The sequence below is a fragment of the Python bivittatus genome, unplaced genomic scaffold (genome assembly GCF_059951505.1).
Source record: "Python bivittatus isolate LINGU-HERP-01145 unplaced genomic scaffold, Pbiv_v1 ctg000280_np1212, whole genome shotgun sequence".
Taxonomy (NCBI): Eukaryota; Metazoa; Chordata; class Lepidosauria; order Squamata; family Pythonidae; genus Python; species Python bivittatus.
The window spans coordinates 122,799-149,354 of record NW_028277066.1 but is presented as its reverse complement, the minus strand read 5'-3'; the positions used below and the strand labels follow the sequence as shown (position 1 = coordinate 149,354).

At 44.8% G+C, this 26,556-nt stretch overlaps 1 protein-coding gene across 1 annotated transcript; it reads right to left on the bottom strand.

Annotated features, from left to right (window-relative positions):
• Positions 1-11,824: 11,824 nt before the first annotated feature.
• SF3A1 (splicing factor 3a subunit 1) lies at positions 11,825-26,181 on the bottom strand. Its single transcript, XM_007437685.4, has 17 exons — positions 26,023-26,181; positions 23,440-23,552; positions 22,545-22,749; positions 22,027-22,284; positions 21,218-21,292; positions 20,511-20,661; positions 19,871-20,064; positions 19,563-19,680; positions 19,270-19,455; positions 18,439-18,560; positions 18,058-18,300; positions 17,521-17,731; positions 16,469-16,498; positions 14,479-14,633; positions 13,970-14,071; positions 12,977-13,048; positions 11,825-12,358 (listed from the first exon to the last, which is right to left on the bottom strand). Exons 1-17 carry the CDS (start codon positions 26,083-26,085, stop codon positions 12,257-12,259), a joined length of 2,400 nt encoding a protein of 799 aa, XP_007437747.1. The 5' UTR covers positions 26,086-26,181; the 3' UTR covers positions 11,825-12,256.
• Between the last annotated feature and the right edge of the window lie 375 nt (positions 26,182-26,556).

Genomic DNA, 26,556 nt, shown 5'->3' with positions numbered 1-26,556 from the left:
TTGCTCCTCCTGGTCGATGCCTGTTACAGTGATGTATCTGAACCCACAAAAACTGGGATCACACACTGCATTCAACCATCATATGGTCTCCTTGCTTTGGGCTTAAAGTAAAAGCTGTGATTTGCAGCTTATTCATGTGAGTTACTCTCATCAGAGAACTCCAATTATTAAATAGATGCATACATATAAGCCACAAGCCATGATAGGGAATGCTAAGCCAGTTTAGCAACCATAGTTTATCAAATAAACCATAAAGACTGGGTATATGAAACATGCACAACTATAAACCATGGTTTACACATCGTATGGTTTACCCCACAGCCTGGGCCACACAAAAACCAGCCAGGTCCAGCACATGAGTCTAGCTCAGTGTTTCTCAACCTCAGCAACTTTAAGATGTGCGGACTTCAACTCCCAGAATTCCCCAGCCAGCTTCTGCGAGTTAAAGTCCACACATCTTAAAGTTGCCACTGTCCTAGATCACAGGCATGCTTAACCAACCCACAGCAGCAATAACCCAACAGTTACACCAATCCTTCAGGAGGATACCAACTTGGGGAAGACAGACCTACAGCAACCTATTTATGTACAATGTCCTATTTTCTCCTTGCTGAAAATCTCCATGAATTGGACTGGATTCTCACACTCTCTGCTCGGAAAAACTCAACTCCACATGGAGAACTAGGTGTGGGGTCGGGGAGGGGAGTCTTCGCTCTTTGGTCTCCTACAGATGGGTGTAAAAAATAAGTGGGAGCCAGATGGCATTGACTGTGGCCAAAAATAAAAGAGAAGAGAAGGGAGTATGTGGAAAACCATGCCTGTCCCATTGTGCTCCAGATTACTTGCAGGCCAACAGCTGAGCTGTGACGCTTTCCAGATGCCGGTGAAACCCAGAGCTGGAAGATGGAGAAAATTTATTGCAGTTTGCCAGTGAAAAGGGGAAAGTGCATCGTGGGAAGAGTCCAAGTATGTCCGTGGATTTGGGACCATGTGGCCTTTTGGGGAGGCTGTGTTTCCACAGGACACACAATTTATTCAATGAACATTTTCTGGATCTGCACCAACATGCAGAACCACATTGGCTGGGAACACCTTGAGCCACAAACGAACCAACCATTTTAATTGTGTTGTGCAGTTCTCCAAGGTGGACCTTTGGTCAACTCGAGTTTTCAATCCCCCAAAGTTTCGAAGCCAGAAATAATGCAGTAAATGTAGTCGAGGCAAACTGAATAATCGCCTTCCCCTAAACCAGAGTTGGCTTAATCCAAATCATGTTTCTCGTCCCAAGTTAGACTCTTCACTTGTCAGCCTCAGCCAATTCCCATTGGGGCAACTCAGATTAAAAAGGAGACCAGGAGTTTTCTGGTTTTTCAATGGGAGGCCTGCTGCTCTCCACACATTTATTTATTTTTTTGGTTGGGTTTATCTAAGAACGGTCTCTCCTATCTTCAGACATGCGTCTGTTGCTTAGAGCAGGGCCAGATGAAGGCCAACGGATGCCCTCTGCAGAAGCAAAAATCTCACGCCAGAAGACAGAAACAAATATGACGTCTTCTTTTATAAGTACAATTATAAATTTACCTCTTATTCTAAGGTTACAACATGACTCTCTTCTTTCTATAATCTATCCTGTCTAATTGTCAAAACCATAAATCATAAGTTCATTTTTTTCTTTTTTACGCCAAAAATCCATAAGGGGTTTCCAGTCACCCATAAACATAGATATTGTCTTCTCTCTAACCAAACAAGTCAATCTGGCCATTTCAGCGAGCTCGGGCATCTTCACTAACCGTACCTCTGTCGTACATATTGCCAAATCTTCCCATCTTCATGCGTACAATAATCTCATTGCAGTCATAACTGCATTTTAGCTGAGTAGATTTTGGGATCCCAGCTCACATGGTTCCTTTCTGCTTCAGATCATATCTTCTGCAGGATTCTCTAGTTAGTTAGTCAGTTAGTTAGTTAGTTCTCTAGTTAGGGTGTGATATTTCTTATGCAAAAACGGAGGCCGCAACTCTGCAGCCAGCTACGTGTTTTGCAAGGAAAGAATTCTCTCCCACTGAACTATTTCCAGTGGAAAATGATTAAGGGATGAGAAAGACCTCCTATGGATCGTATGCACCAATATGAGGCACATCACCACGCTAAGCCATCATTGGTTTGTCCAGAGCTAGCTGAATAAACCCCAATTGGGTGGGATCATATAATGCAGTAAGACAAAAAGCATGGTTTACAATGGCTGGATTCACACAAGACATGAAGCCAAAACTGAACGATGGCTCAAAGCGATGTGTGAACCAGGTCATAGGCTGAGCTCTACAAGGAGCTACCAACGACCCATTTCTGTCTCAGGGCCAATCTTTTAAAATGTTTGCAGTATGCTTATTCTCATAGCAAATACTCATCTCTTTGGGGCACACAAATCAAAGGTCTTCTGTATTTGCTTTGCTTAGCAAGGATGGGTTCTTTCAGCTAAGAGGGATCTGGTTTCGCTCAAAAAGAGCCAGCACTTGCTGAAGAATATGGGGCTTTCGTGTGCCTGCAAGTATAATTTGCACAGGTGTGCCCTTGAGGCCAAGCACATCCCTCTGCGTGGTCACTCCGATCTACCTGAGCTATTGTGAGAAGGACTAACTTGAAACACACGCTTGAGTTTCCTTCAGACAACCCACAAATAACCGAGTACCAGAATTCAGGAAAGAGAAATGGACATGAAGTCATACGAAACCCGCCGGATAAAAATTCTTCCCCCCGTTTGCGGGCTGAGAAATTGGGAAGACGGTTCCCCCCTATTTCTCCAGGGGATGGAGAATTTTATCCTGCCATTATTCAAAGCCAGGACTTTTCTTTAGCAGCCAAAGGACCACCACCACCGAAAAAGCCTGTTTTTTTTTCCTTTCGGGGTTTCATTAAGCGCAGGCAGGCAGTGTTGGATAGAAGTATCATGAAAGAGAGGAGATCCATCTTCGTCTCTCGCCCAGTTCATCACGAAGCAAATTCAGTATGCTCCAATTCCTTTTCGGTCCAGCTGAAACGATGTGGGGGAACGCTCCTGCTCCGCACTAAATCAACGCTTAGATGCAGGGGCGAAGCGGGTGTGTGAAGCATGACTACAGTTGGGCAGGATGACGACAAGCCGTGCTCTTCTCAGACTTCTGCTACAGGACAGACACGTAAAAATCATTTCTGCTCGAGGGGGTTGCTTTGGATCTGCACCCTACACCACCTGGCAATTTCAAGAGGTCGATAACACGGACTGTGAAGCACAGGTGCCTCTCCCAGGCAGCCTGTTGACACATGGATATCAGCTGCAGACGTTTATCTGGAGTTGCGTTGCTGATCAAACTCACCGCTAACAGTCCCATAGTTGTGGGATCACATCCAAAGACTCTGAATGTGGTAGCCCCCAGCACCTTGAGTTTATCAGAAAATCCTCCCAGCCACAGGTCACACCTATTCATTCTCTCTTGCTGTATAAGCCAAGATATTTCAAGGAAACCAAGAGAAATACTTTGCATAAATATCACCATTAATAGGGGTTCCATGGGCAAAAGTGACCGCCAAGGGAGAGGGTTGGGGGCACACCGGGGCATTGGATAAGCGTGCTTTGGTGTGAAGACAGAGGAGCAAGAACTCAATCATTTGCTCATGTGGGTGGCAGTCGGCCGTTAGATATTGGAGACCGACTCAAATCCCTTTTCATTACTGATGATGTTGGCCAGGCCAAATGGGAATTAGAGTTTAAGAACAGAAGGTAAAAATGGCTCGGGAACTGGATCCTCGGAGGCACCTTAGCAGTAGTAAGAAAAGCTAAGAGTCTCCTTGAGTTGAACTCATCTGCTGGTGACTTCAGGATCACATTCATCTAGTCTTCTTGGCAGCAGTACAGAAGATCTTTAGGGTTTTTTTTAAATTTCCCAGCTTGGCCTGGAGTCCTGGGGTTTCCCGATGATCTCCCATCCGAGTACTAACCGGAGCTGACCCTGCTTATCTTCTGAGATCAGCTGTGCTGATTTTGAAGCTGTTCCTCCTGGATTTTTAATCTCTTCTGATCATACTCTGGCCCATAAAACTGCCCGTGCAGTTGGCAGGAGTGGCACTCACTTGAAAGGAGACTTAACTTTACCAAACGCTTTGATCATGCTCAGGAGGAGGTTCAAAACTGGAGGAACGCTTTCAACATCAGCATGAAGAGGCTTGCCACGGTGTTCCTAAGGAACATTTCTTTTCCTTTTCTTTTGACTTCACAGTATAGCCTATAAATTGGCATGTCCTTAGTTCCCCCAAGCGCTGGCCTGGTATCGCGTCGCTTAGCTTTCTGAAATCAGCCAAGATCAGCCAGGTAATTTTCCAACTTTGCCAAAAGTTTCAACTCCCGCTCAAGAGCGCAATATCTGTTGTGACATGAGACGCACAGAGTGGCTGGACTGATGTAGGATTTAAACTGGGGTGAAGTAGGGGGAAGAGGGGAGAAGAGAGAGCAACTCCACAGATGCAGGTTACACGGGGGACAAATTAAAAGGACCTTATCAATTAACAGTTGCAATATGTTTTAAAAAGCGGTGTTTGCTGGGATCTTTTGAGATAGCCTGAAACCTTTTGATGTATATAAGCATCTGTTTCCAGCCTGGCAGAGATTTAGGAGGTTGTCATGCAAACCAGCAGCTGCAAACGTTCGCATTATTAGCAAAGAGAGTCTCTCCCTTGCTGGATCCCAGGAAGGCTGTTAGAAAGAGAATCAGCAAGTTTCCACCCTCATGTATGCTGGTTCTAAAGGGGAACTAGTTCAGTGGCTGGAATTCCTGCCATCCCCTTTCATTGCGACCCATTTTGCTAAAGAGATTGTGCAAGAGTTGGGCTTGGAAAAGCACACCTTCTGTTTTAGGCGTCCGACGATGACGACCCAGAAAAGTATATTTACTTCCTTTGCTGAAAGGGTTTCCAGTACTTCACCGCAGTGTAAGAGCCCGTAGATACTCGGTGGAAAGCAGAGCATTTTAACGAAAGAAACTGGCTGGGATTCCTTTCACCACCTAAGTAACTATGGTTCATGTCTTCGATACATAACAGAACCATTTTCTTTCTCCCGGGCCCCCCAAGCTCTGCCTGCATGTGCAACTTGCAGAGGAGGCAGTTCTCAAAAGCACAGAGCTCGCCACAATCGGAAAATGAGGTAAACGATTGCGATGGCTTGAACATTCAGCTGGGTAAGTCAGAACAGTTCTCAGTCATTCACAGTGTATCATTTTTAGTGTCTTGTTCCATGGGTTTGACAAATGCCCAGGGTTTTGTGTTGTTTCATTTGTGGTGGGGGAGGGCGGTTTTGTTCTTGTTGTTTTGGAAAAACCATGTATCTGGGTTCCGTAATGTAGAACAGATGCACAGAGAGCGGCCTTATGTATTGTATTAAGCTGCGGCTGGCTTAGCTGCCGTTTGTGGCATAAACTACCATGGGTTCGCACATCTTCCTAGACTAAAGTCTAGAGCCAACCTCATTACGGCGCTGTGCAGCGCAGGAAGCCAACCAGATGCTCCCTGGTTCAAAATGCAGCGTCTCCACTGATGAATTTTATTAGAATCACCATTCAAGACAGTCACTCTATTCATGGAAAGGAACATAAGATGGGGCGAGGACGCTTCGTTGCGACCAAGGGAAAGCCAAAACACTGATTTTCGTTAAACACGGGAGAGCCAAGGAAAGTCATGAATATGCATTTAACTGGAGCGGGAGAGATGGCCCAAGATGTGGGAAAGACTGGCATCCTGGGCCAGGGCTTTCAAATCTGGTCTGATCTGAGCAACATCCGCCCGCTGGAGCACAACTGTGTCCCTCAACTCAGCAGTCTTATGTAGGGAACCTGTGTTGCCAAGCCCATAACCCAAGGTTGCCCTTATTCTCTGTGGGCTAAAATGGAGCCTTCATTTCGTCCATCCTACTTCCCTCCTCCCTTGACCTCACCCGTCTGCCTCCTGGAGTCATGGGGGCTCCATCACTGGATGTTTCAAACAAGGTTCAGCAGCCATTTGTCTGGAATGGCCCGAGGATTCCTTCCCTGACCTCCAAGGTTCCCCCCAGTCCTAGGATCCTGCGATTCATGACTTCCCTACCGAGGCCCAAGGTCTGCCCCACCAGCCAGAGATGCCCACGGTAGAGCAAACTCCCTTGCACACCAGAACAGGGAGAGACTGAGCACCATCCAAGAATGGGCTGATGGTGCACAGCAGAGTAGAGAAATGAGAACCAAGGAAGTCCCAGGAGAAAGGCCAGTTCCTTTGGGAACAGAATTCCAGAAGGGCAGGTGAACAGCAGCTCTCCCCTAATCAGGGGCTTGGGCAAAAAGGACCAGAAGCAGAAAGCAGAAATAGGAATCTAAGATGTGCAGCAGCACGGGTGCTTGCAAAGATAGCCTACGATGTGTTGTTCCTTTAAATGGGGTAAGTGGGTTTCATCTGATGCCTTCTATATCTAACAGTTGGGTGGATTCCTCAGGCTGAGTTTAGTGACTGCTGTGCCTTTTTCTGAGGGAGAGGAAGAGAGAGAGAGAGATTTTATGGTAGGGCTCATACAGCTTGGCTGAGCCAAATAAAGATTATTATGTAAAGATTATTTATGTCAGCTGAGCATCTGGCTGAAGCTTATCTCAGGATGGCCAAGGCCGGGCTGCAGTCATAAATACTACACGGTGTCAGCAGCTGCTTTGCTGGAAGATACGGACTCATGGCTGGCGAGATGGAAGGGCCTGGCCAGGAGGGACACGTTCAAACCATCTCTAGGACTGGTTTATGGGAAAGTGTCACAGAAAAGCAGAGGCAATAGGAGGAAGAGGTTATAAGGTTAGATTTCATTGCAAAGAGAATACAGGAAAGTGCTGTCCAAATTCTGTACCACCGCAACGTCTAGAAGAGGACACGCGTGCTGTTTATGACACTTCTGTCTTCCTGAGAGAAGAGGATGAGACCCAGATTTAGAAGAAACCTTAGAGCAGTTTCAAGCCTCTTGCACCCGGTGTAAGAATACTGTTTTTTCCGTGGTGTCTGTTTTGGACATGTATGCCTCTGTTGAAAGCCACAGATCAATTTACAGCTGAGTTAAAGTTGAAAGCAAACAGCTGTGAGTTTGAAACTAGCATAGATGACATCAATAGAGATAAGATAGTCTTCAGTATGAAAGGAAAACAAGATCAAACTAAATTATCACAAGACTCATGTTGAGAGAGAAAGAGAGAGAGAGAGAGAGAGGGATTGATTGATTGATTGATTGATTGATTTGTGGACCTGCCTTGGAAACACATTTTTTAATTGATTATGTGCCACCAATTTGTTGTCGACTCTTAGCAACTATATAGATAGATTTTCTCCATGATGATCTGTCCCTAACCTGGTCCTTCAGGTCTCCCAACGGTGGACTCATTGCCACGATGAGTCAATGCCTCTTGCTGCTGGTCATCTTCTCTTTCCTTCCACCTCTCCCAGCATCAGAGCCTTCTCCAGAGCGCTGGGTCTTCACATCATGTGTCCAAAGTAGGATAATTTGAGCCTGGTCATTTGTGGCTCAAGCAAGAACTTGGGGTTGACTTGTTTGACGATCCACTTGTTTTCTTGCCTGTCTACAGTATTCTCAGGAGTCTTCTCCACTACCCCTAAGGTAGAAGATTGGATTATAAAATTGTTGGAGCTTGCGGAAATGACAAAGCTGACCAATTTGGTTAGGGAAAAAAATGCTAAAGACTTTTTTAAAAGACTGGAAGCCTTATATGGACTGTTTGTTGAAAGAAGAAAAGACTGAATTGATGACTTATGGATTTGGGGATTAAAAAGGGTTAAAGAGGAAGGGGAAAAATTAAGATGGCAATTACTCGATGGAAAGAAGGGCAGAAGTCATATTTTTTTCACTTTTTTCTTTTTTTCTCTTATTTTTTCTTTAATTTTGTATACTTTTATTATATTGAAAAATTATAATAAAATATTTTTACAAAAGAAAAGGAGTCTTCTCCAACACCGAAGTTCAAAAGTGTCAATACTCTTCCTATCCTGGTTCTTCAAAGTCCAACTTTTGCTCTCGTAGAGTATTACAAGGAAAACCATGGCCTGCACCATTCTGATCTTTGTAGGTATAGACCCATCACAGCATTTGAATATCTTTTCCAAGGCCTTCACGGCTGCTCTACTGAGTACTCGTCGGTGGCGTATTTCTTGACTGCTTGTTCCTTTACTGTTGATGGTTGAGCCTAAAAGGCAGAAGCTGTCCACCACTTCGATGTCTTCATTGCCAATTCTAAAGCTGGTTGTTCTATTTGTTGTCTTTAGTTTGGTCTCCTTTATATCTTAGTCCCATTTTTTCACTGCACTCTTAGTTTTAGTACTAGGGCTTGCAGATCCTTTGTATTTTTGGTGATTGGGATAATATCATCAGCATAGCCTAGATGATTGATGTTTCTTCCTCCAATTTTAAAACCACGCTCAATCCAGCTTCCCGTAATACATATTCAGCATATAGGTTGACTAAATAAGGGGAGAGTGTGCAGCCTTGTCGCACTCCTTGCCGACCTGGGGCCAGTCTGTTTTGCCATGTTGTGTCCCTACTGTGGCTTCCTGACCTGTATATAAGTTTCTCAGAGGACACTGAGATGTTCTGGGATTCCCATTTTTCTAAGCACTTTCCACAGCTTGACGTGATCTACACAGAGGCCTTTCCATAATCCATGAAGCACATACTGTCTGCTTGTTGGTATTCTCAATTATCATAGCCAATTACAAACCATGGCTCTGACTTTCATGATAATTGCATGCTGTAAACGAAAGATGATACGGGAATGACAAATCCTCAAGAAGAGTGTCAAGTTATTCAGCCCAAAACCCATAAAAGAAGACATTCTCCCTGACGTGATGGATGACATCCATCGCAGAGCTGCCCTGAATTTGAATTTCAAAAAGTTTGTTATAAATGTGGACATAAAAACTACAAGGATGTGTAAAATTTCTGTTGGTAGAAGCAGTACCAGTAGAGTTGTCAACTGCACAGGATAAATGTAGACTGTTGATGGGTGAACCATGTGTGAAATCTGTCCTTTGTCACTCTGAAAAAGGGAAGGGACGGTATGTTTTTGTTCTGATGAAACAGTAATAAGATTTAAGCTGGATACAGGCGCAGAACAGAATGTATCCAGAAACATTTCAGCAATGATCAAGGCTAAAGTTATTATCAAAACTCAAACAACTGTAATGGCATTTGTGGGAGCCTAAACAATACCATTGGGAGAAATTAATTTGACTTGTGCTACATCAAAGAGAAAGTACAGAACAGCACATAAAGAATTGGACTTTTTACTTAACAAATATTATTGAAACATTGACTCCGGATTTGTTATTGAATTCATACCTGAATGTTTCTGAGGGCTAATTAAATGAATCTATTTACAGATCTTGAACTGACACTGATGATTCACAGGCCTAGAAACAGGCCATTGTAAATTTAAAGCGATATTGTTCTAAACAGAGAATAGAGGGGTGATTTTTAATGTAGGACACACAGAATGGGTCCAAGGCGTCATCATTGCTCAAAAGCAAAACAGCAATTTGTATGAACTCTCGCAATCTTAACAGGCCAATCGGCGGACGCATTATCCCAACCACAAGTGAAGTCTTTGGTCGGCTAGCGGGGAGGAAGATATTCACCCTCGTAGATGGAAAAGACGAGCCTCAGCAAATAAAATTGGATGAGTCTGATGGAATGCCTAGTCTCTTGGCATTTTTAATACAGTACGCAATGCGGGCAATACAATTTTCATCGGCTCCCCTTTGGGCTCCGGTCAGTCAATGAAGCCTTTCAACTTCATTACAAGCACATGTTCCCCAGATCCATTTTGATGAAGAGGTTGATAAGTGGAGTTCCAGGGTCAGCCCTGCCACTTTGTCCCAGGATAATTAGGAGAGCAAGGGATGAACGACAACAGAACGGGGCACCATATTTGCTCCATTACTGTAAATCCGTTCAGGGATGGCAGCAGGGTGTAAAACGTGAGGATGCACGCTAAGAAAAGCTGGAGGACTGGGGTGGATCGTCAAGAGCTGCAGGTAACTCAGTTCTATCAGTTATCTCAGCCAGAGTGGAAGTATGAGTGAAATCGTTATGGAATCTGATTTATAAAGTTGGGGCTTGACTTTATAACCTAGTTTTAATGAGCACCTAGTTTGCCACGTTAAGGTGCTTTGTAACTTGATAGTCTTCTCTGAACTAGCTTTTTAATGCTCCCCTACGCCCATGTAATGCTTCTACCCCTTCCTTTAGATCAGTGTTTCTCAACCTTGGCAACTTGAAGACGGGTGGACTTCAACTCCCAGCATTCCCCAGCCAGCATGGCTGGCTGGGGAATGCTGGGAGTTGAAGTCCACCCGTCTTCAAGTTGCCAAGGTTGAGAAACACTGCTTTAGATTCTGCAATTTTAGTTTTTAACTAAAGATATGTATTTCCTAGTTTTCTCTAATTCTGGTTAGCTTTTAATTTTCACTCCTTACAGATAGATGCATTTACATCCCTTCATGCTTCTTTTTAATGACCGTACCCCACCTTAAGCTGGTTTATGAAGGTAATAAAGATTTGATTGGATTGTAATCTCAATCTACAGGGAAAGTGTGCTTTGAAGGGGGCGATGTCACAATTCAGCAGGGATGGAGGATCAGTATGATAGATGAGGGTTATGGGACCAAAAATAAGGGAAACATCAGGAGCAGGACTCTGTGCCACGCGAACAGGGTGAGGCTCAGCTGGTTTTTGGCCAGCTTTAAGTGGCTATCCACAGCCTGCTGTGGTTGAGGAAACACAGCCCAACACACATATTACATCATGACAGAGTTGTTAAACTGCCCTGGGAGGTTGTGAGATCGCATGGCAAATTATATACATACATGAGAATTGTTAGATGGTTTTAATTTTATTCTTTCGTATATGTGGGCGGTGAGGAAGGAAATGAGATGCGCTAACCCCTTAAATTTGTTAAATGTGTTTAATTCTGTTGTTTATAGACGCGATGTGACATTTGTGTGGATTCACCAGGCCTGCTTCTGAGTTTGTCGAATGCAATGGCTTTTTTTATTGCATGCGGCTCACGCAGCTTGGCTGAGCGGAATGAAGATTGTTTATGTAAGCGTGGCGTCTGGCTGAAGATTGTCCCAAGATGGCCAAGGCTGTGCGGTAATAAATACTACACAGAGAACGTCATTTTAGATCCAGCACACCCTTAACTCAAATTGAGAATACCTACAAGCGCTGGCCTGAATGAAGGCGCAGCCCTCACAATCAAGACCAGTAATTTTAGAAATGACTGTCTGACCTGGAGTCAAACTTATCATCTGAAGCTTCACATTCAGAACTGGAACAACAGCTAGGAAAACCCTGAACTGTTCGCACTGCAAGGTTCCGATCACATTCTGTGTTTTTGCATGTGCAAAACCTTATCTTTCCAAGTCGCTGAGCAAACAGCAGAGTTCTCAAGATAATCACCTTCTTTACTGCTTTTTTAATCTACCATTCCTCCGATCTGCTGGTTTGAAATGTGCCATGGAGTGAATGATTCACCTGCTAATTTCAATTTGAGACTCTTATCCTGAATGAAAACATAATGTGCTTCATGTTGTCATTTTCGCTTTATTCAATTTATTGTCAAAAATAGGAAGACTCACAGGATGTGGGGCTTTTCTTCTGGAAAATATTCTGAACGTGGAAACACAAATTGTGTGGTTGTGTTTGTACACTGTTCAGTCTCTCAAACACTCAGGAGCCAAAGAATAGCCATGTACTACTAATGAAGGAGATCTCACATGGTTCAGGTGGGAAATCAAAAACGGTTTTATTACCCTAGCAAAACTTACTTGCAATGAGAAAATTAAAGAAATTGCTCCACCCCACACCCAAGACTCTGAACACCAACAGATCCTTCCAACCCCTCAGATACAAGATTAAATTAAATCCAGACCCAGCAAGAGTTCAGCCATTAAGGCAAAATGCTGCTATAGGAAATTAAATGGAGGACCGCTGGAACAAACTCATTACAAATACAGCACGAGCTGCTTGAAAACAGTACACAATTAGCACAAACTTGCACAATGACTGTATGGGCGAGGTCAATTTCCTCCAACCCCTGGATTACTAGAGATGCACAGGGCCAAGAAAACAGCCTGAGGCAGAACGTCATGTGGTGGCAACTCAGGCGGTGAATTCAAGCATCCGGCTGTGCATCGTCTTGGGGGTGACTGCTCACTTCTTCCTGCCCCCTCTCTCTTTAAGGGCTAAGTGGATCACTGACCCACTGGTCATGTTGTAGTAAGCCAGTGAGTTGGAATCCTTGATGAAGATGCCCTGGAAGACACAAGACCAGCTCAATACTACCAAGCACCAAGGGTCCCAAAATAGCAAGCAGATGTGATGGTTCATTCTCTGACTGATGAAGGAAACGGTTATATAAACAGCTGCAAGATCCTGGGGAAAAAGACTTGTTGCTTCTCTGGTTCACAATAAGGCAGTCAAAGAAAGGACGAAGAAGCCTCCCCCGTAGCACACTTGGAGCTCAGAGGCGGAATTTTTGCAGCCCCATCTCTTTCTTCTCAATAAATCTTGCTAAAGGGACCCTGAGAATCATGCTTGGAAAAAAAAATCACGCTGGCTCTGGGCCAATGCCAAACAGCCTGACAGCAGGGATAGATATATGCACCTACACACTTAACACACCCAGACTTGTTCTGCTCCAAAGAAAATCTGGTCTGCTTTCACAGCCAACAGTGGAAACTAATTCAAGCTGAGAAGCAGTGGAAAAGGCGAGAGGAAAAGTTAATTCAAGCCAGCAATTGTGTCCCAGGAAGGTTGTTGCAACACGCGCATGCTGGAGTAAAGAGGAAAAGGACGATATATTTTGTGAATTACAACCTCTGAGTAAGTGAAAAGGTCCCATTTTAAAGGCCAGTTTGACAAGTGACTCACCTCGTACTGGAGTTTCTGTTTTCCAGCAGGCATTCCAGTGGCCTCGTGAATCTTAACCTTTATAACAGAAACCTGCAGGCCAACAAAAACACACCCCTTTAGCAGAACGTGGTGCAGCATCAAGGAACAGGCGCAAAAGATGCCCGGTATTTTGCCACAAGGAGCAGTTAAGAGACACACCAATGAACTGCAATGACCTAAGAAGAGTTATGCAAACGCTTTCTTCTGTTTAGAACTGCGACATCAGAGAACGCCTCAGGGATGCGATGTATCAGTACTGCAGCATGGCAAAAGATCTGCTCACTGCTTTAGCTACTTAGAAAACGTGTGAGATAAATTGGGTGTGTTTTAAAGCTTCATAGCCTTCCAGTCCTTTTTTTGCAGCCCCCAAGCCCCTCTGACTACTCCACGAAAATCTAGCAATGTGAAGGTCCGGTCACTGTTTCTAAGAGAAAAGATGAGTGAAAGCTGTGTGACACCTTCAACAAGCTTAAACACAACTCTGTTACTTTTTAAGACCCAGCCCCACAAAAAAGGGGCAAAGAGGTAGCCCAAAAGCATCCACAGAGTGCAGAGAAGTCACTGCAGTAGGCCAAACTCCACAGCTTTGAGGAGCTGTTGTTTTAAACAGTTTTACCCCCTTAATGGATAGACTTTCTTGGTTGAACACAGAAAGTTATGCGTAATGTCCTGGAGTCCCTTCCTCCTTTACGTGAAACCTCACTAGTGTTTTCCAACCATGGCAGCTTCCAGGTGTGTGAACTTCAACTCCCAGAATTTTCATCCATGGCCATGCTGGCTGAAGGATTCTGGGAGTTGAAGTCCACACGCTTGGAAATAGCCTTGGCTGGGAAACGGTGTCACAGACAGTGATGGGTTTCTTAATAAACACAACTATTTGTGACCCCGGCTGGCTGGCTTCATCTGAGCCCTAGAGGAGCCCCAAACCAGCACTGCTCGGGAGGGAAGGGGGGATCCTGTCCATATACATACCTGGTCGGAGAGGGGGAGGGTGAACACCAGCACCTGGCCATTCAGCTTCCATTCCGTTTTGTCCTGCATGTTGGGGACTTGGACCTTGACGGTGACTGGGCCCTGGTGGAATGGAGACGGGAAGTGGAGCACAGAGGAGAAACAGAACCAAGAAAAGTAATTGAAGCAGAGCTGAAATGTAATGGCAGCCCTTTGCAGCTTCACTTTCTAGAAAATGCTGCTTCTGCTGCCTTCCCCTGTAAGCATTCCAGTATTTCACCTGCAACTATAGAACTTCTAAAGCAGGGTTCCTCTACCTTGGCAACTTCAACTCCCAGAATTTTCATCCATTGCCATGCTGGCTGGGGAATTCTGGGAGCTGAAGTCCACCCATCTTAAAGTTGCCAAGGTTGAGGAACCCTGTTCTAAAGGGTGTGAAACTATTTAAAACCAGCCCCAAGGAAATGAGATATCTTAGATTTCCCATAAAGCCCGAAAGAGGCTGCTGCTTTAAGGGCCTAAATCTGCACCTTGTTTCTGCGTAGAAACTCTTCCTCTGGCATCAGGCTGTCTTCGGACTTCAGTTTCTTGGAGGCTGGCTCATCCTCCATGGGAGGTGGAGGGTGAACTGGAGGCACAGGGGCTGGAGCAGAGACAGGAGCTACAGGCGGAGCTGGAACAAATGCTGTCGTAACGGAAACATTTGTTTTATAAGAAAATTGCTAGTGACATTTGGAAGGGGGGGAGCAGGGCTGCACAACCTCCTCGAACAGAGGGTGCCAAATACAGAAAATGTCTGATGTAACCCAAATGGTGCGTTATTTCCGCGTCTGCTTCAGAATTAAGAGACGGGATTTTCCTTTGCCTGCATTAAAGATATCCTGCAAAAAGCAGTCAGAAAGATGCCCAATGCATACATGGGATCCTTTTCTTCGGAGAGGCTACTGAATTTTGCCATCCACCCGCTCCAAATGTCAGCTGCTGCTGTTGCAGGCAACACGTGCAGGACCCAAATGCACTTCCTAGGCACAGGGTGCAAGCAGCAGGAATGAATGCGGCTCTTCAAACAGGAGATCCATTTGACACCCCTGCCTTTAAGGAGAAGACGACACAAGGAAAGAAGAAAGAAAAGAACCAGAAGTAACTTCAAAGCAAGAAGCTATGTTAAAATTAGGGCAGTTGAACTGAAAGCCTAGGGGCTTGGCACCCCTCTCTTACCCAAACACTGCACAAGCCAGGTATCCTGTCTGCCAGGAGCCTAAAATGCCTCTAAAAACTTGGCTTTGCAGGAGAAGGTTAAATACGAACAAATGCCTCTAAACATCCATGAGGTATCTGTTGCAAAAGGGTGATGCCCTTCAAGGCTTCCTGGGGTGTGCCAAGTGAGAGCACATGCTGATCAACTCTTTGCAACACACCTCCATGCTGTCAAGACATCCTGTCACAGACTCTTGGAGCAGAGGGGACCGAGACCATTTTAAAGCCATCGAGTCTGACTCCTTGCTCAGGGAGGAACTCAGATTAAAGCCACCTCATCTCATATGGCTGTCCAGCTTCTACCTGAACACATCTGCCCTTGGTCACTGGTTCCACTGTCCAACTGCTTTTACTGTTAGGAATTTTTTCCTAATGTTCAATCAGACTGCTCTCTTTTAAACTACTCTGGGTCTTGTCTTCTGGGATGACTGGGAACAAGCTGCAGTCTTAAAATGTACAGTCGTATCTCCATGACTATTAATGTTTAGTAAAATGAAGCACTGTTTCTTTGAGATATATATTTAAAGGCCATTTCATGACAGCAAGCCTGTCTCTGGCCCTGCATGGAGCTGCCTCCGATCCTGGGCTCACTGTTGCGTGTACCTTTATGATACTCCTACTTGCTTTATCCACATATTACATTCATCAGGATAAGCCTAAACATGCAAGGAGACTTTTTCCTTGATTTATTCCTTGGTTTCAATAAACCATATACTCTTTAAACCTCCCCCCCCTCCACTTTAAGCTGGCAAATACTCAACTCTGCCATCAGTTCATTGGCCTGGAATGACTGGGGTTTTTCCTATTTAAAAGAGAAAGGATTTCACCAATGTTCAACAAGCCCGATCCGATCCAAGGCTGGCATCTTGACTTTTTTTTTAAACCAAACCCTGCAGACACTCCCGCTCGCTAGCTTGGTAAGCCAATCTTTGCAGCTGCACAACAGTTGTAGCAGTGCAACGCAGCTCAAAGCGTGTCTTTCTGCGAGGGCCCCATGATAGATCCCCCTGCACTCCTGCCTCCGGCTCCCTTGCAACGTGGCACTCCGGCACCCAAGTTAGCATGCAACCACAAAACCTCAGAAGAGCAGCAACGATCAGGCCAAGAAATCTACAAGATCAGAACTACTGACAGACAGACACACATCACAGCAAGGACTCCCCAGGGCCCCACTCTGGACAGACAGAAGTGAAAGCATGCAGATCAGAGCTGAACTGGAAGGTGAGCGATTAGCTGAGATCACAGTGACACTTAAGAAGTTACCTGGACTGCTGACTGGTCCCTGTCTGTAGCCTATATTGCAACAATTAAATATCATTAGTCAACAGCTTAGCTGAACTGCAGTCTATGATAATCAGAGAGAGCTGGTTTAGTTTTTCATGTTTCACACTGAAATGCAGATCCCAGCCCATTCATTTACCCTGAACAAGGATGCTGCAGAACACAGCACAAGCATTTCTTTAGCTGAATTCTAATCATTAAGGTTGGTAGTCTGTTTTTTCCCATACCAGTGGAAAACTCCCAGGGCCAAAAAGGAATAAAAAAGGAAATTAGGATGGACTGGATGAGGAAGACAAGGTGTGCTAATTTTTGCAAAACAGAATGAGACCACGGTCAGTAAATTCCGTCTTGGTCAATCATCTCTTTCTGGGCTTTGAGCTATTTGGATAAAAGAACAAGGAGTAAAATTACTGTTACCTAAAGCTTGCTACAGATCTTTAAAACCAACCAAAAACAGAAGCTGCCCATAAATCAATTCAGGGACAGAATGAACAGTAAATAGAGCATCTCATCTAAAGGAAGAGGTTACTAACGGAGGGTGACAAAAGAATATCTGAATGTAAATACTGAAGTAATTCAGTTTTTTTAAAAAATTACTGTTTGCGGAGTAAGTCACAACCGGCTGGGTTCGTGCATCTTTACAGTTTAAAAGCACAGTGGTGATATATACATGCCCTATTAAGCCAGAATGCGGTTTGGGTTTGGCTCGGGCTTAGTATTTTGCGTGAAACCAGCCAGTAGGCAAGTGTCGGCCTCCTCATAATTAAGAGCAGTTACCTTCACCATTTAATTTCATTGCAGCAATAATCTTACATGGAATTTTCTAAGGACACTGTCAAGACTTTTTGAATGCAGGCATCCTTTCTTAAAAAGCGACACCTTGTAATTTTTAATGCTGTTCTTGAGGGTGCCACAGGAGCTCTGAACTAATGGGACACACGTACCTCAAGGAAGTCCTGAGATGCCTAGGATTCTAAGGAGCTTCAGTGTTTCCTAAAATTACCGCTACAAGGAGGAGTCTTCCCGGCACTGACCTGTTGGTACAATCATGGGAGGAGGGCGTGGGGCCATAATAGGTGGAGCCGAAGGTGGCATCGGGACAACATTAATCCGGGGGGCATGAATGATCGGTGGCATTGGAGCTGCGATGACAGATCCTGGTGGCAAGCGGACCACTGAAGTCATTGGGGGACGAGGCATGACAGGAACGGCGCTGACGACGGTTGTGCGAACTGGAGGCGGCATCTAGAAGGCAAACCAGGGTCAAGGTGGAGCACTGGGGAAGGCACCAGACTAGAAACCAGGAGATTTCTCATTTAACTTTGGAATGGAAGCCGGCTGGGTGACCTTGCCCCGGCCCAATCTCTCAGCCCAGCCTACCACGCAGGGGTTGTTGAGAAAATAGGAAGAGGGAGCACTAGGTACATTGCCTTGAGTTGTACGAATAAAGGCAGGATATAAACCTAATCAATAAAAACATTCTGACTGCAACAGGCAAGTGGGTATCTGCAGCAGAGGAGGAGCGTAAGGGCCTCATTAAGGAGAGAAGATTCACAGAGAGCCGAGCTTACCGTGGGAGGGCGGGGCACAGATGCAATGGGCGGAGCACTGGTGGGGATGTTGGGGGCCGAGGAGGGAGGCGGAGGCTGGGGGATCTCATTGGGTTTACTTGGGCCAATTTTCTCCTTGCTGTCGTCTTCTGGCACCAGCCCCTTGGCCTTGTGGATCGCCTCAATCTGCTCTTGCAGGGTTATGTTGGCCTGGGCTGCCTGTTGTGTCCGGGCCATGCTGCCCGAATGGCCGTCCCATGTCACCTGAAATACCAGCACAGAACAAGGGTCAAGCTTGGTCCCTCTCATTTCAAGCTAACAGCAAGCCATGTGTGGAGGAGAAGACCTCCTCCTTTGCAGGGGCCCAGGTGCAGAATCCTGGCTGCCCTGTGAGGAACACACCTTTTCTTCAGGCTTCTGGATTTCTTCTTCACCAATTTTCTTGCCAATAGCGGTTTCTTCTACGCCAAAAATATCAGTACGGCGCTCAGCCAGTTGCTTCAAGCTGCTTTCAATATCCAGGCCTAAATGGGCACAGTTAAAAAGGGGTTGCGTTTTTCAAGATGGAACACATTTCAAAGATCCTCAGGCATTCTCCAACTCCCAGAAAATATTTATTTATTATGAGATCCATAAAGCCAACCAACTCAAACATCATTATTTATAACATAAATAAAACATAATTTATAAATTGTACCCTAATTTTTTTTATATTGTGTTAAAAAAATAACACCTTGGCACACAACATCAAAAAATACCCATCATCTCTAACAAGGGGGATCCATTCACTCTACCCCAAGGCCTGGGAGAACAGCCAGGTCTTTAAGGCCTTCCTGAATGCCATCAGGGTAGGAGCCGTCCATATCTCAGGAGGGACCTTGTTCCAGAGGGCAGGTGTGATAATAGAGAAGACACGCTTCCTTTGATTGAGGGGACCTGGAGCTCGTACTGGCCAGGCAGAAACCGCAAGAGACAGGCAGTGCCGCAAATATTCACACGCACATCTCCCCCTCCATCCAAATATTGTTGAATTTAGCAATCGCAGTATCACTAGATGGTTCTTCATTTTTAAAGTTACTCCGGCTATTAAGTTCTCTAGAAATAAATTTACAAGTGCTTTGAACGCTTTACAGTGTGGTCATCGTTATTCCACATCAATCAAACCCAAACTATTTAAATAAGCCCAAGAACAGAGACGGCAATAGCCAGCAAGAAGAGCCCGGCTGGACTCACCTGGGGCATATACTTCATCATCCGTCTGCTTCTCTCGGAGAGAGCGATCTCTTTGCTCCAACCAGCGGGGATCCAGAAGGCCAATTCGCATATGTTCTTGCATTTTGCTGGCAGGAATTTTCTCCCCGGTAATGGGGGAGACAAGATACTCGTCTGGGGCTGGGGTCGGGGGCAGAGGCTTGGAAGCTGGAGGGAGCAGAGGAGGCACACGGTTAGAAATGTTTTCTTGGGCTGTGGAATTGTGAATAGCAGAACGTGCAAAATATCCATATCGGCTCTTGACTCAATCTTACCTTTCGGATCATAATCTTTCCTGACAATGACTTGATCTGGAGTAGGGGGAAGCGGTGGGGGCATCGGAGTTTCTGGAGGAGGTGGCACCTTCTGGCTCTCATCTTCTTCATCAGAACCCTTCAAATATAAAAAAAGGAGAAGGGTGAAGTTGCAGCAATTGCTTGATTCCCAGTTGTTCATGTCAACTTACAGGCCCTGAAGTCAGCACTACAAGTGCGAGAAGGAGAGCAGTCTGACCGTTCCCCAGAGCAAGATCTGGAGGAACCCTTCACGTTGGGCCCCCATGGAATCCGCTTTTGTTACTTACCTCATCCATGTCCTGCACTTGGGTATCCTGGTCCAGCTGGGAGGGGGTCTCTTCAGCCTTCTCTTGCTTCTCATCTTCATCATCTGATTCCACTTCCATCTCTACTTCCTCGCTTTCCCCAAACTTCTCGTAGCGCTCCTGAATCAGAATTCGAGCCCCGAGTTCCTCAGGAGTGGTCGGAGGAGGAAAATTTCCTTCAGTGGAAAGAAGAGGGGGGAATTCAAGTTCTCTTCAAGTCCTTTAACTATCTGTGCCATATTGCATTGGCTGTAGGGCTGGTCTGAGTTGAGGTTCAACCAACATGTGGAAGACCACGGGAGGACATGCAGCTCTATCTTTTAATTATCAGAGAAGCAGCGCTTAAATGAAAATCTTCATTGCCAGCTACTCAAGTTCAGTCTGGAGGAGTTGACTGCTCTAAATCAACTATGATCTTGGTAACCCGATTTATTCTGCAATGCTCCTCCCGGTTCAAAAGCTAGCTGCGGCTGAAGGCAGAAAGCCTGCTGGAGGATCACATCCAAAAGCCTAATTTCTATTTTATCTTTCCTGTTATCAGTAGTGGTTCCTGACTCCCTCTGCATGCACGGAGCCTCTGAAAAGATGACGCTATGCTTTTAAAATGAATGAGTGAATGAACCTTGCTCAGAGGGCTGGAAATCCACCGTTTCCACCACCACAAAATCGTGCCAGTCAATCTGGGCATAAGCCACACGCTCACGCTCTTTTTCCTCCTCTTCCTTCTTCCGCTCACGCTCCTGAAACTTGGCCCACTCTACTCTGTAGCATGCCTGCAGACAACACCGAGCAACGGAAACAGAATCCTTATGAGAGGAGGCCACGAAAAAACATCCTTTCTTTTTCAGGATTGGGGAAAGTTCTCCTTTCCATTTAATTCAGGAAGCCTTTGCAAAAGAGCAAGCTATACTTCTAAGTCAGCATTAGGCAACCTGAGCCCTTTTGCAGCCCCAACGCCTCTTTGGACCAAAAAAAAAAAAAAAAAAGAGCGTTTCAATTTTCTGCCATTCTGAGGCAAGAAATAATGGAAACTGCAGTGTACATTTTGAATAGGCATAACCATTTTGTAAAAAGAAAGAAAACCCAAGCTTCTCCTGCTCCCCCAAAACTGTCAGAAAATGAAACAGAAAATCTTGACCCCACTCACAAACTTGACATACCCATTTTGCACCAAAATGCTGATTTCCTACACCCTTCCCACCAAAACCAATGTGAGATGTTGCACCAGCCTGATTTAAATTAAACTACAGTTCCTACCTGGGACAGAAACTTTTAAAGGATCTAAAGTTAGAAAGGCAGCAAAAATTACACCAACAAATTCTTGGTTACCTGATCCAAGACTTCTTTTGGATTTTCAGCTTCCTTCTTCAATTTTATAATGAGGCCCTTTGGCGGGATCAAGATCTGTAAAACACATCCTTTTAATATTACTGATGAAATCAATTCTATTCATATCTTTTTTTCTACAGAAACTATTCCCCTGTAAGAATCCTAGCCTTTTCCAGTCGAAAACGACCATTAAAAATGCTTGTAATATATGTAAATGGATTAATTTTCCTATCACTTCCAGATTACAAATATAAAATCAAAAGAAAATGGACAAGATGAAACAAGATTCAAAGCATATGCTGACTCTCGAACATTTATGCAAGCACCAGTACAAACACATTTTGAAAGGCATATATACTATTTTTGTATTTTTGGTAAAGTTTTTTATCACTTTTTTATCTGTAAGCTGCCTAGAGTCACTTACATAGTGAGATGAGCAGTGTATAAATTTGATTAATGAATACATAATAAATTTTTAGCAGGACCTGAGATTCCCAGAAAGCTGAATATTGCAAAGAAAGTCCTCATTCTAGGTAGAGTACTCAACCACAGCAGCAGCAATTCATAAACAGCAATTCATAAAGCTGCCATTTCACAAATCCACCTTCCTCAGGTTTTGTTGATAATGCACAGCAGAAGAGCATCTGAATCTCCAGGATGTCTTAGTATCACTTCTTTTTGGCCCAGAAACAGAAAGGGGGCTCTCTGAAATGTATTGCTTTGAAATGCACGAGTTAATTCTGTCCCCCAAAAGAAACTTCCCCCAAGCCCTCTGAAGCAAGTGTCTCCTTGCATCTGAGATGGATTACCTTGGTGTACTGCTCCACTAGCTTGGTGAAGTAATTGAAGAGGCTGTGCTGTGGACGCAAGAAGTCAAACTGATAGTTCCTCTGTTCTTTCTGCATCAGCTGGGTGAGGAACTGCCTGCCGTTTCGAGCCACAAACTGGGCAGTCAGTTTTACCACGTCCAGGTCAAAAGCAGAAATTGAGGGAGGGTCTGCGATGAACTCAAATTCCGGTGGGGGCTCCTTTGGAACCACTGTTTCCTGAATCACCTGAGCCTGGACCTGCAGAAGAAAGAGTCAGAGGGGTCTGCGTTCATTGTCTGGTTCGGTTCACTCCACAAGTGCCAAGATATTTCCCAAGGATAAGGAAAAGAAGCTGCTGGACAAGTACACTCATCCATTTCTGGCTTGGAAACACTTATTCTTAGCCATACTTTCCCAGGTGGTGAGAAAAAGCCAAGAGGAGCTATAAGCTTGGGGTAGTATCACAAAGGAAGGAATAAACTCCACAAGAAGATGAAGGCAAGAGAGGAACCACTTACCTTCTGAGGAAGTTGCTGCTGGGCACTCTGCTGGGCCTGCATGACCTTTGGGATCGCAGCAGAGGGCTCCTGCGCCTTTCCTTCCTTGAACTCATTGACTTTGTGGCGGTAGTAGGCATGGTAAGGATCGTTGGGGTTCAAGAAATTAAATTTGGGGTTGTTTATTTCATTCTGGCGGATCCGAGCTTCAAACTCAGGGCCGTTTCTGGAAAATTGTAGAGGAGAAGTCAAAACCAAACCAAACTGTTGTTCAGAAGCCACTGAAGACAGACATCCCATCATCTCCCAAAGGTGAGGCGGGCCACACATGTCAAATTCAAAACATTTCAAGCACAAAATCACTGTTGAAATATTCTGGGCCTGAAAAGGCCCATGTTCACAGCTTGTTTTGAGCCCAAGATGGGAGACTATTCCCAGACACTTCCAGAATAGTCAGAACAGCATCAGAATATTTTCTGTGGCTGGATCAGCTGTTCTTACCTCAAGGCAGGGCAGTTCGAGCTTAAAATGTTCTGAAATAAATACCACTATCAGAAAGCAACTTCTACCACTTGGAGGTCTGAGTGCATGAGATTCAGATGGCCTCCACCCCACTGGTGTTTCAAAGGGCCTTAAAGACCTGGCTTTTCACTCAGGCCTTTGGGTAGGCTTGTTTCTCTTCTGCTCCTATCCGGTTCTTGTCATCCTTGCAATTTTTTACTCTTTTATTTTGGTTTCTTATTGTGTTTTTTTTTGTTTTTACTTGTAAGCTGCCCAGAATTGTTGGGAGTCGGGCAGCATACAAATCTAATAAATAATAATGAGCCCAGCTCAACCTAACAGAGGCTGCCCAAGTTCTCTTTGCTGTTTGCTGCACACAGAATTTATTTCAGGAATTTAGTCAAAGTTTTCTCACCTAGCCACAAAGCTGGCCGTCTTGTCCACAATATTTCTAACCTCCGGTGGTGGGTATATAATCCCCACAATCGGTTTGGCAGGTGTGGTTTCTTCCTTCGGTTCATCTTCTGGCTGCATTGAGACATGAGAAAGCACAATCAGGGCCTTTTGAATTAGCTTACGGGAACAAATGAAGCCTTCCCTCAGAGTCAAAATTCTGTTGCAGGAGAGGTGGCATAACAGAGCGGCTTACAGAATGAACCATTTAAAAAGTCCTTCCTTCTGTCATCAAATTGCCTAAGCTGTCAAAAACAAAATACCCTCTTAGTTTCTCTGCCTCCACCCCTACATTTAAAACCCAATAGATTTGCCCCACCCTTTAGGTATACGAAGCAGAATCCAGATTCTGACATGTGAAATAAGATTTAAACTCCGATATTTCAAACCACCCAGCCCCACAATCCAGCTCGAGATTTGTTCTGACTTTATCTCTGCCAGGCAAGAGCCAGAGAGGGAGCAGCAAAGAGAACAAACCGGCATCTTACTGCTTTCCTTTCCCAGTTCACAGCACACTCCTGACCTGTTCTCTAACCTTAGAGCTGAAGAAAAAAAGCAGGACGTTTTCCTGAGATGGACAGACTTTGAGGAGGTCTGTTATGACAACAAACATTTGGTGGGCCAGGAAAACCACAGAAGTTTAGGATTATAATATTTCCTCAGTATTTATATTCAAGAGGGTCTACAGCTCTGAGCAGCTTTGGCTGGTAGATCCCAAAGGCCTGATATCACAAGGGTGGGGACTGTCCCCTGCTCCTTATGTTAGCTGGATTGACCAGCAGTTCTTGAAGCCCAGCACACAGCAAGGATGTTTCCTCTGAACCCCCAGCTTTAAGCTAGAAAGGAAAGGGCTGCTTGAGAGTTTATCTGCGAAGATGCTTAGAACTCCTTAGTAGATCCAGATCAAACGTCACCCAATATACTGAACCAGGTTAATAAAAACTCTAAAAACTACACTTGTCCAACATGCTAAGCCTTGGTTAGCTTTCTTGCCCTTTAATGCACTATGCAACCCTTGACGTAATTTTCAGCTAAATGGAATCCCAGAATATAATTTTATGATCCAATTTAAGCATCTTACATGAATTTAACTAGGTAGATGCAGTGACTTAAAAGCAGAATGTTGTCCTTTCTACAGATTTTGTACTGCATAATCCAACGTAACTAATCATTCAGACAAGGGAACAGCCAAATATAGCATTTTTGCTATGTTCAAGAACTTATCTGAGGGGTAAAGAGAACCCTCTCAGTTTCTCACCCCAAGGCAAGAGATGGTTTGAAAGATTAACTAAAAATCTGGAAGAATGTGGTAAAAAGGTTTATTTTTTTACTGCCCCCCCCCCCCAAATCACAATGAGTTGTTCACCTGCAAGGAAACTTTAATTAGCCTTTCTCAATAGAAGGCACTTGAATTTAAACATAACTTCTAATTATATTCTATCCTACTTGGTAATGTGGAGATGAAAAATAAGTGAACTGATAATCAAGATAACTGGTACGATTTAAAAGCTGGTGTAAGTCACTCCAATAGATGATGGCAAAAATATTATCCAAACATCTGCAACAATTAACTAAATTGGAGCTGGTTAAGCTCACAGTGTTATCAAAAGCATGTTTCAATTTACTGGACTAAGCTTTCTATTTTTTATGAAGATTAATCCTCAACTGATATTAAACAACAAGAATGCCCTTTTACTAGAAATGAATCTTCCTGACTAGTAAAAACAGCACAACTTGAAACAAATTTTCCTGACTAGCCATTTAAACTTATTCAGTTTTACTGAAGCCAAATGTGGGCTGAACTCAATGCCTCTTTCGACTTGAACTCAATTCCTGGTGACCAAATGGGCAGGTTAATATATTTTCTTTGGCAACAATACTGAAGAGGCCAGACAATGACCTCCTGGATGTTTTTTCGATTTCCCAGCCTATCGTTCTTGGATTTCCTGAAAATCTCCAACACAGTTTAACCACGTCTGACCCTGCTTGCTTGCTTATTTATTTTGAGGTCAACAAGTCACTTGTGGATTAAATTAAAATTTGACTTCTGGGGACTTCATGAACAGGTCTATGTAGTATTATGTATTATTATGTATTATTATGTATTATGTAGTATTAGTAGTATGGCAATATACTGGAGTATTTTGCCACTGATTTCTTTCAGAATGGGGGGGGGGTTCTTGGATGGGGACTCCCTGGTGGTCTCCCATCCAAGTTCTAACCACCATGGCAACACTTCCGCAAAATCAGCCAGGACTCTCCATCCCCCCAATTCCGAGCCAGCAGGCGAGTCCGAAGGGGACCTCTATATAAACTGGCTGGGGACCATGGGATTGGCAGCCCAACCTATCGGAGGGTGAGAGCAGCAGGAAAGCTGTTTCGGGACCGGCGTCACCTTTCAAAACTACAACTCCCAGCATACACCAACTTCTCTCGCTAAGCACCCTGGGAGAAAGCCTCGCTCCTCTGAGAGGCCCCAGGTGCGGGGGCGGAGAAGCGAAGCGACGGGGGGTCCTTATCCCTGAAAGCGAAAGCTGCGAAGTACCTGCTTGGCTTCCGGAGGAGCTGGCTGGGCAGGCGCCATCGCCTGCACAGGTCCGGCCGGCATGGCGCCCCTTCTCTGCGGCGGGACAGAAGCTCCGCGCAAAAACAACCACCCAACGTCGGCGATAAAATGGTGGCGCCTGTGAGGATGCGCGCGCAGAGGGGGCCGCCCTGCTTTCCGAAGAGGGTGGAGCCTAGGAAGAACCGGCGCGTGCGCACAGTTCTGCCTCGGGACACGTCGAGCACCATCGAGATGCGGGTAGAGCGGCCCACTTGCCAAATGCAGTCCGAGCCTTTATTAAAACATTGGTGCGATAGCATTATTTATGCCCTTGTAATTTAAAACCTTGGGAACGGAGCTTGTGGGGCAGATCGGGTTTTTTCTCTCTTTCAGGCATCTCCTTGGATTTACCAGATGTTCACATGACGCTCTGTGCTCCCAGCTGGGAGACAGGACATAATGCAAAATCTACTTTTCAGTCCAAAGCCATCTCCTCCTTAGAGAAACGTGCCTAAAAGATATTTTTTCCCGAAA